The sequence below is a fragment of the Ruditapes philippinarum genome, unplaced genomic scaffold (genome assembly GCF_026571515.1).
Source record: "Ruditapes philippinarum isolate M1 unplaced genomic scaffold, ASM2657151v2 ctg995_1_1_1_1, whole genome shotgun sequence".
NCBI lineage: Eukaryota > Metazoa > Mollusca > Bivalvia > Venerida > Veneridae > Ruditapes > Ruditapes philippinarum.
In genome coordinates this window covers 377,089-387,302 of record NW_026852401.1, presented here as the reverse complement: position 1 = coordinate 387,302, position 10,214 = coordinate 377,089, and the positions used below count along the sequence as shown (strand labels likewise).

Sequence of the window (10,214 nt, the reverse complement as noted above, 5' to 3'; positions counted from 1 at the left end):
AAGTTTCTGAAAAATGAATTGTTGGTAAAATCCTAGTGTATAAGTATTTTGTATATATGGAAGTCAAAATATTTTGCTACCTTTACAACACATTACTATACTGCACACACAGACACAGCACTACTTTCTATCTAATATGCTCCAAATGAATTATCAAAATTTTATTAAACTAAAAGAATTTAATAAATATGAATTTCTGAGGTATAATGTACCTTTAATAATATGTGCAAACACATCTATAATGTACCTTTAAAACATGTGTATGTGCATAAAAGTATGACATTGTTATATAAAGAATATAAAGTTGTGAAAATCGTATTAAATTTGGTTTAAATAAGTATATATAACAGTAACCTTGGGGTCTTCAAATGTACTAGATAAAAAAAGGTTATCAAGGACACTAACCCATGTAGCCTATACTGTATTTAAAATCTTTTTTCTCCTTGTCATACGATTAAAACTAAATGTCAACACTGTCTGTGTAATTATTTTTTAAAAGTTAAACAATAAAGAACTACTTGAATAATCAGAAGAATACACGTTTCAGGACAAATGCACTTAAAAACTAGTGTGTAAGAACGTGAGTGCATCGAACCATTTCAAAACAAATACTTCGGTTATTTCCGGTTATTTTCATAACATCTTTTCGGCTCTTTCCGTCAAACTTTGAACAATAGCCAAGTTGTTCCGATTGTTATCACATATTCGGTAATTTCCGACGAGGTCACGATAAGTTACGAAACTGTATATTGATTATACAACGCCGTTATGTTTACGTACAGTTCAGGAATATATAGTGCGTGTTTATGCATATTGTAGACATCATTCTGACGTGAAAAAGGAAAAACAACAACAGAAAAACAACAACAACAAGAAACATGGAAATATTTCCACATAATGAAAAACATGACTTTGATTTAGAACTGGTGCTTGAGGCACTGAAGAGGTGCCCATGTGAAAACGGGGACATAGATTTGCGGGAATATCTTGTTGCTTACAATGAATTATGCAGGTAATTTTTACAATAATTATTTTTGTTAAAAAATTTCAGACAATTTTATAAATAAGACGATTTTAATGTTTTTGTAACCGGAATCTAAAGTTAACTCATCTTTTAGATGATTGAGTAGATCTACTCACAAGGATTTTATATGACGAGTTTAATGTTAAAGTATCTTTTTCACATAGTACTTAACTTATCATGTCTCTGACGCAGGAAATAAGTGGGACGTTTAAAGTTTATTTCATTTAAATGATTTTTCCTGTTTATGAAAATATATCATTAGATCTATTTCTGCTTATATAGTCTCATGATAATTTTAATTATTAATGGACACAAGTATAGATCTTTCAACATTCAAAATGTACATGTATATTACGACACTGTCATACCAACATTTTTTTTAGATATTAACTTGCATCTAAATGCTACAATAATTAGTAAGAATTCATGACACCTTGGTACATGTACATGTATTTTTTTCACCATCGCCAGATACTGAGATAGTGTTTAATAAATTTGTAAAATAGACATCTATCTTCAATGTTGAATTTGCCCTCAAAATTTGTTGTAAATGAAGCAAATTATTTATATACCATCTTTTTCCTTGCAAGTTACTGATTTATATGAAAGGTGGTTTTGAAATGCTTTCAAAAATCGGCCCTTTAACTGTTAAACATGTGCTAACGTCATGTTTTGTTATTGTTTCAGTTCAGGTTTATCTGTTCAAGTAATGTCGTCTGGAGAGTTCATGTTCTCATTATAAAATCTCAAATCACGTGAAAAATCAGTGATTTCATCTATAGATTTGTTCGTGATTAAATCGTGACAGTTTATTATAATATGACTGATCAATCGATCTCGAGGGGGGGGGGGGGGATGAAAATGTATTGATAACATGATCAGATGTTAAATTGACATAGTTAGCCCACTGAGTCGTCGTTTTTTTTTTTAAACATTTATCTTAAAATTGTATGTTGTTCTATTTTATCTTAAAACATGAATTAGAGCAGTTGAAGTTAATAGCTGACATTTTATGACGTTTATTTCGCCTACATACCATCATTTGTATAAATAATTAAATATACATTTAATGCATTTAAAGGGTATTGGTCGACAACGGACAGATTTTCAATATAAATTATTTCAAGTATACAACAAAAACGAAAGCATCATTTGGATATTCTTGTAATTTATATCTTGAAAAAAAAAATGTATGTAGAATTCTAAGTGATTTAATATGTATATTTATATTATGATGATTGATATGATAATATTTTGTTCTTTAATATTTTATTATCTGTTTTTCAAAGTTGTGCTATCTGGTCATGTATCTCACACTTGCCAACAACATCCATACGTAATTATTTCGTGGTTTGTCTCTATTATATATAATTCTTTCAACATTTTAATTAATATTAATCCAGATGACCCCCCCCCCCCCCTCCCAAAAAAAAAAGAAAAGAAAAAAAAAAGAGAAAAGTAAAAAAAATCACAATTCAAGTAACGATTTACGTGTTATTTGCAATGAATAAATAATTTTGCAATATTTATCACGATATTTTTTACCACGTGACTAACACATTGAGGGCTATATTTTTGCATATTTTGACTTTATTTGATAATTTACATGGATTGAAAGTGCTATTTGCAATGTGTAAATTGCTGTCTTTGTTCATTTGACAATATTTTAATTTTTAATATATTTGAAAGTTAGTATGAATGCTTTAAGGGCATGTAAATTGCATATCACGCCAAGGAAGGAGAACCTGAAATTATTTTTTCTTTTAAGAAACAACATGTAAAGTATGGTATTTTCACTTACATGCAATATACTATATCACATTAACAGTACTTCAGGTCAAAAAAACTAATGTAAAGAATAACATTTAAGAAACTATAACAGAACAAAGATAAAAAAAGAACCTCAGAGAAATAAAAATAAAAGCATTTCAAGGGCGTTTAAGTACAACACATTTTATAAATATATACTCAACAAACAGGCGACTTAAAGGTTTGTTAAAATGATAATTATAATGTCAAACACTCAAAACAGTAAACGTATATGTAAGCCTTTTTTATACGAATTTTGGATCAATTACAAGTAACACGAAACGACATGGATATTTTTTTAGTCATATTTGTTTGAATAAACGCAAATCGTGCCGATTCAGACGATAATTCTTTGTTTGTATAAATGTAATGGGTCGTGTATTTTTAAATATTTGTTTTAGATTCATTAGTCTATATTTCCATACTAATTTTTAAAGAAAGGTCAAGGTCTTTTTTTTTATTATCACGATTGCTGTAACAAAGTGTCTGCACAACTCGCTCCTATTTACCAAGGCCGAACATATTTATTAAATTAAATCACCATTTGTCCTAAATAAAAAAATCAATCTAATTCAAACAAACAATCAATCAAGCAAGCAATCGGCAAATCAACTTAGTGCACTTCTTTTGGAATTTGTATTACATTCTATATCCGGGTTAGTACGAAATACCGGTGGGGACATTTCAACTTCATGAATTCCCGATTCCACCTTTAATTAAAAGTCACAATTTTAACTTCCGTCTATTCACGTTTTCACCATTCGGAATTCACCAACCACCGGTCTTTCGTAACTTAGCTCAATGCTTACCATTTCCCATTTCAGTTTAAAATTTACATATTTTTTACAAGGGGTTTTTTTTCTCTTTTTTTTTTCAGATTTTTTCAATTGAGGGGAAAAGGCTTTTTTGGTTTTCGTGGGCCAAGGATTAGAGAAAAAGGATATTAGTTTATAAAAATAAAAACAACTTTTCAAAAAAAAGGGGAAAAACCCAATTAAAATACTGCAGAAAAAAATAAATTCAGTACAAAATTTAATTGCCCAAATCATTGCGCACAAAGGTTCAAACAAATTTAAATAAATTCGGGGAACCCAAGAACATTTTTAAAGGGACTTCAGTGGTTTTAAAAATTCATTCTCGAATTTATGTCAAGAATAAGAAAGTGCTCCGACCTTGACAGAACATCAAAAATAGCAACGGAAGTTTACGAACAAACGCTTTCAAAGCATCACCCTTGGTTTACGAGAAAAATGGCGGCCATTGCTGTGTACTTGTTACCGTCGCGGAAGGATTTGATTCACGTGATGTGTAAACAGGAATACCAAACCGCATTACAACTGTTGGATAAGGTAGTGACAGCGGGAAGGCATGTGTATGATTTAACAGAGAAACTTTATAGTGACCATGACCTTCTTTATATTCCGTGATTAACTACAATTTTGTAAATCAAAAAAATGTGATATCCGATGCAATCTAGGGCACAAAATACTCATAAAGTCATTTATATACTCGTCAAACTTCCGGAGTAAGAAAAGTATTTTAGGTATAAAATACCGGTAACCATGACAATGAGACGTCTTTGATTTATTGCATACTCAGTATTATTGATTGTTGTACATAATAGTATTATTGATTGTTGTACATAATTATTATGATGAACTGATCAGTTAAAAGTCATTGACTGAATTATTAGAAATCCATTCGGAGTATCTCAGGCGATATCTTAGTAACATTATACATGATTCATAAATAAATATATGTTTTATTAATTTTTTACAAGATTTAATCAATAGAATTGTGCCATTACAAGTACGTTGTTGATTTGAAAGAAAAATATGAAAATTTAAATTAAGTAATATTGATTGATTCTTTTATTTCCTCCAGTTATGAAGAGCAGAACATACATTGTAACATGTTCAATCATTCCTTTAACAGTATTAATATTAACAATAGTGATACTTTTAAATTTATATAGAAAAGAAAACAACCAAGAAACATTGTAAAGAATAATACAAAGAATATTACAATAAATTAAGCAAATGTGGTGTTTTGATTTAAAGTATGTCCATAAAACCCCAGGCTTGTCCAAGAGCGAAATAGACAAGAAATGACTGATGGATATTACTATTGTACCAACATCACAAAAACCATTTCTGTTATAAGTCATTGCCACTAATATTACTTAAGATCCCAAACAGTCAAAATTGCACAAGTTGTTCATTTTAACACAAATCATCGAATGTCTTATTATATTAATAGACACAACAAAAATATATATGCATATACAAAATGTATACTACATGTACTCAACTTTTGCTAAGCGGGTAAATATTTTTTTTTGGATAATTTTATTAACGCCGTGCGAAAGGTTTTTAAATGTTGATTTACTGTTTTATCAATTCAGTTGAAGGACGAATTTAACCCTATTTATGAGTTTTACATTGATCATGTGCTCGAACATGCAGCGTGTTTTCCAAATTTGTTAAATTGGATATTTTGTTTACAGTTTTAGACTTAATACAGTGTGTGTGACACATGACTATCAATGACAGCTTGTCAGCGCCTTCTCGTTCTCCCTTTTAGGTTTCTAATCGTTCTAACAGTTATGGCTGCCCATTCTTGGACCAACATGGCTCCAAGCTCCTGGATATGGTTATGGGTTGGAGCTGACGAGCTGAAATTCTAACCTGAAGCTTATTCCACGTGTGTTCTATTGAATTTAAGTCAGGTGAGCGAACTGGTCAGTCCATGCGCTCAATAGACTTCCTCTCTATGTACCCCTGGACTACTCTGGTCGTATGGGGGCGAGCATTATCGTCCATTATAGTATGAACTGATCGCCGACTGCTCCAGCATACAACCTAACCTGGTTGTCTAGGATGTCGTATATGTATCGCTTACCTGTCAATGTGCCTCTATTTAGCACAATCAGGTCGAGCCGATGCCTCCCAACACCAAAACTGATCCACCTCCGTAGCGTTCATGCTAAGCAATATTTGCAGCCTGAAACCATTCACCTCGTCTATTCCAGACTCTAGCAGGCCTATCTGTGAAGTTTAGACAGAAGCTGGACTCATTAGTGAGCAGAACGTGTCTCTAGTGTTGCATGGTTCACCGTGTATGCTCCATGGTCCATTCCAAACTGGCCTGGCGATGTCGACGCGTCAAGGGGATACGTGTGCAAGGTCTTCTCGACCGTAAATTACCTTCATGCAGCCTTCTACGTACCGTCTGCGTGGAAACAGGACCCCACAGCATAGGCAAGGTCAAGTCGAAAACCTTGCACGACTACTGCACCATCCCTACAACCATACATTACTCTGCTTCTCTAAAATGGAGCCTAATATTAGCATTCGCCATATCGAAATGATAGATGTTAGATATGTAAGCCACTGAATTAGGCCGGTAATGTCTGTGTCAAAAGAAATGTGATTGTACACCCATCAAAAACATGAAAATATTGGGGCAGCATACTTTCAATGTTACCTAGACGAGTTGTAACGGATTAGTCAACGGATTCATGTCAAGGGACTATCTTATAGACAGGACTGATTTTAAGAATTTGGCTCCCTATAAGATGCTAGAGGCATTTTGTAGTACAAGTGGTATCTTGGTGTATTTTACCTATTTAAGGTATGCTGAATCCGATAAAGGTGGATACCAAATTGAAAAACTTGATCTTGACCATTGAAATGGCCATTTAAATGGCCGCCAAATATTTTTATCATAAATAGCAAATGTATATAAATATATATATATGTGTAGCAAATAAAACTTTTAAGGAATGGAAAAGCCTGAAATTTGCCACAAAGCATGCTCAAGTAAAAACAAATTAGACACCAAAACAGATTAAAACAAAAAATCCAATATTGCCGAAAAATCCAAGATGGCGGACATTTTTATAGGCCAATATAGAAGTAAATTTTACTGAAAATTTTAAGGAATTTACGCAGCGAACACTACACTTTTCCCTGCCCTATCTGCTTTCATGTATTTTATCTGGCATATAGAGTGGCTTCTCAGATTCCTATTAAAGGCATTTTTCTCTGATTACTCTGGTGTTGTGTTCGTTTTCCTGTTATCGGTCCTCGTCGCAGGTCTCTTGTGAGTTCTTCTGTTATTGCTCGTGATCTTCGTTCTTCTGTAATCGGTCCTGGTCTCAGTTCTTTTGTTGTCAGATGTTCTGTTATCAGTCCTCGTTTCTGTAGTCTTGTTGTCAGTTCTTCGGTTATCTTCGTTCTTCTGTAATCGGTCCTGGTCTCAGTTCTTTTGTTGTCAGATGTTCTGTTATCAGTCCTCGTTTCTGTAGTCTTGTTGTCAGTTCTTCGGTTATCGGTCCCTGTCCTATTCTGTTATCGGTTCTCGTCTTCATTTTTTCTCCGTTCTTCTGTAAGAAGTCCTGGTCTCCGTTTTCTTGTTGTCAATTCTTCTGTCATCGGTTCCCGTCTCTGTTTCCGTTGTCTTGTTGTCAGTTCTGTTATCGGTCCCTGTCTTGTTCTTCTGTTATCGGTCCTGTCTCTGTGCGCTTGTTGTCAGTTCTTCTGTTATCGGGCCCTAACCTGTACTTCTGTTAGCGGTCATCGTGTCTGTTCGCTTGTTTTCAATTCTTCTGTTATCAGTCCCTGTCTCTGTTCTTCTGTTATCAATTATTGTCTCCGTTGTATTATTGTCAGTTCTTCTGTTAGCGGTCCTCGACTCTGTCCGCTTGTTGTCAGTTTTCTGTTATCGGTCCCTGTCCTGTTCCTCTGTTATCGGTCCTCGTCTCTGTTCGCTTGTTGTCATTTCTTGTCTCCGTTCTGCCTTCTGTTATCGGTCGTCGTCTTCAGTCTTGTACTGTCGGTACTTGTTTCCTGATCCGTTAAGGTCTTCTCTTGTATCTATCGTTGACGTCATTCTGTGTCGATGTCCTGGTTTTGTCAGTCATTTATTCGTTCAGTGGAGTAGCGGGGGATCGAACTCACGACCCCTTGATTTCTAGGCAGACAGTGTTACCACTTGCACCATAGCGCCCGCTCTGAATAAAACCATTTTTGAAAGTCCTTTTATACATTAAATACTATTTCAATGGCTAACAAAGGGTGTATTACAATTTATATTTTAACACCTCTACTATGTAGCCAACCCACGTGACTTTTATATATGGTCAAAGAAAATATTACTCGATTTATTACAAGTAATATTTTTATAGATAACTTTGCTGTTACTTTAAGATATCCTGGAAATTTATTGGAGGGTACCCGGAATTCTAATGTATATCAAATGATGTGATAATCTTCTTGTAGAAGAAATGTATTTTTCAGACTGTAAAAATGAAACAAACAAATTAAGAGACGATATTTGCTGATTGGTAATTTGGATGTATAGAAGTAAGTTTTCTTCTTTTTATTACTTTTGACATTTAAGTTATTTATCAATTTCAGCTTTGCTTTTCTCTAAACAGCCTAACATTGTCAGAATTGTCAGCAAAAGTAAAATTGAGGTACCACATGGGGAAAATCTTAAGACAGTAGTTTCTTCATTGAAAAGTGTGAACTTATATTTTGATAATTTTCACTGTGAAATTATCAAATATAATTTTCACGGATAAATCAGAAATCCACTGAAATGCATAACATAAAAAACTATAAAACTAAGTTAGTGAAAGTCATATCTGCTAAAAATGTAAACACTACCGTTACTTCAGCAGTAGCACAGCCGGTTAAGTGATTGACTGATGTGTGAGAGGTCTATGGTTCGATTCCTACTGTTGCCTTTTTTAAGGCCTACTGTTTGTTTGTTGTTTTTTTTTGTTACTTTTTTTTTGGGGGGGGGGGGGTGCAGTATATATTTTAATATTTTAAAACACTTTTTGTCTCGGTTTGTGTTGTATTTATAGCATTAAAATGACATTTTTTGACATTTCAAAATAATATTTTATATTAATTTTAAATCATAAATATCATAATAAGTGCAAAATATTTGAAAACAAAATGAACAACTTAAAAAAATCATAGCTACAAATAATGTTGAAAATTACGGAACATCTGAAGTGACATTTTCCACACTTTCTCCCGGAATTGAATTCGTTTTTTTACGAGATAATAATTCCCAATTAGAAATATTATTTCGTTTTAACGAAGTATAAAATCTAAATTACGAAATATTAATTTCGTTATTACGAAAATATTAGTCCGTAATTACGAAATATTAATTTGTTATTACGAAATATTAATTTTTTGATAATATTTATAAAGACGGATTTAAAACTGAGTTTATTGTTAAATATAAGTCAAGTTAACAAAACATAAAAAGTGATTTTTTTTTCAATCTAAGTCATATACCTTAACGCGCTAGTAAAACAGTACTGTTTATAACTGTTGATTGAGCCATTAGGCTTATAGTCGTTATATTTGGTGGCCAATCTCATTAAAATCTGATCATATTGAATAATCATTTGATTTTGACAAGAATAATTAATTGCATCATATTGTATCATAGTTTTAATGACATATTTTAGTATTTTTCAGCGGCCATTTTGAATTGACATTTTGAAGGTTAAGGTCAATTTTATTTTCTTGGTATCCACCCTCATCGTCTTCAGCATACCCATATTAGGTTATAACATTCAAGATGTTACTTATACTATAAAATGCCTCTAGCATTCATATTTTCTTAAAATCAGTCCTGTCTATTATCAGAATTTTCAAAAATTGGAAAGAAATCTGTTTTATACTTGTGATAATATAAAAATTAACATATGGTGTTTAGCAAAAATTGAGTAGTATATTTATAGGGCAATGTTTCGGTTTTTTGTATCCCCATTTAGCTTATACAGAATCATTTTAGTCCGATTATATGAAAAGATAAGGTTATAACTTGTAAATCGATCCTGGTACCAACCAGTTTTGAGCAAAGAGTGTAAAGTTTCTTGCTCAAAGATACAAATAAAGGTTTGCACCTGGCGGGGTTTAAATCCATCCGGCTAGCATCCTTAGATTACAAGTTCGACGCGTAAATTGCCACTTTTTACCATGTTTTGCTTCTGAATCAAAATGATTTCTAAAAATGAATGTTTGATGAACTAGTTCAAATTAGTTAGTCATAATAATTACGTAGGTGGTGTTATTTAAAATTTTATTTGAATGAAAAATTTTAAAAAAATTTCTTAAAAAGTTTAAAAACACTTTTTGGGTTTTTTTTTTAATTTATTTTTTAAATTTTTTGGGAATTTTAAATTTTCACCAAAGAACTCCGGGGTTTTTCAAATCCCCAAAACCCTTTTTGGGAAAAATTGGGGAAAGGGCAATACAAATACAGAAAGAGTAAGTTTTTTTTTCAAGAGTCGTTTTATGACAGAACCTGATAAGTACGGAAGAGCATTAGTGCCAGGTGTATGTTTTTT

The 10,214-nt window shown here is 32.4% G+C and overlaps 1 protein-coding gene across 1 annotated transcript; it reads left to right on the top strand.

Moving 5' to 3' along the window:
- The first annotated feature begins 727 nt into the window (after positions 1-727).
- On the top strand, positions 728-4,695 carry LOC132759182 (ceramide-1-phosphate transfer protein-like). Its single transcript, XM_060750909.1, has 3 exons — positions 728-1,015; positions 1,712-1,730; positions 3,964-4,695. Exons 1-3 carry the CDS (start codon positions 879-881, stop codon positions 4,258-4,260), a joined length of 453 nt encoding a protein of 150 aa, XP_060606892.1. The 5' UTR covers positions 728-878; the 3' UTR covers positions 4,261-4,695.
- The last annotated feature ends 5,519 nt before the right edge of the window (positions 4,696-10,214 follow it).

What these genes read in the sequence shown, in the direction of transcription:
- LOC132759182 (XM_060750909.1), top strand. Translation starts at nt 879, where the DNA reads ATGGAAATATTTCCACATAATGAAAAACATGACTTTGATTTAGAACTG.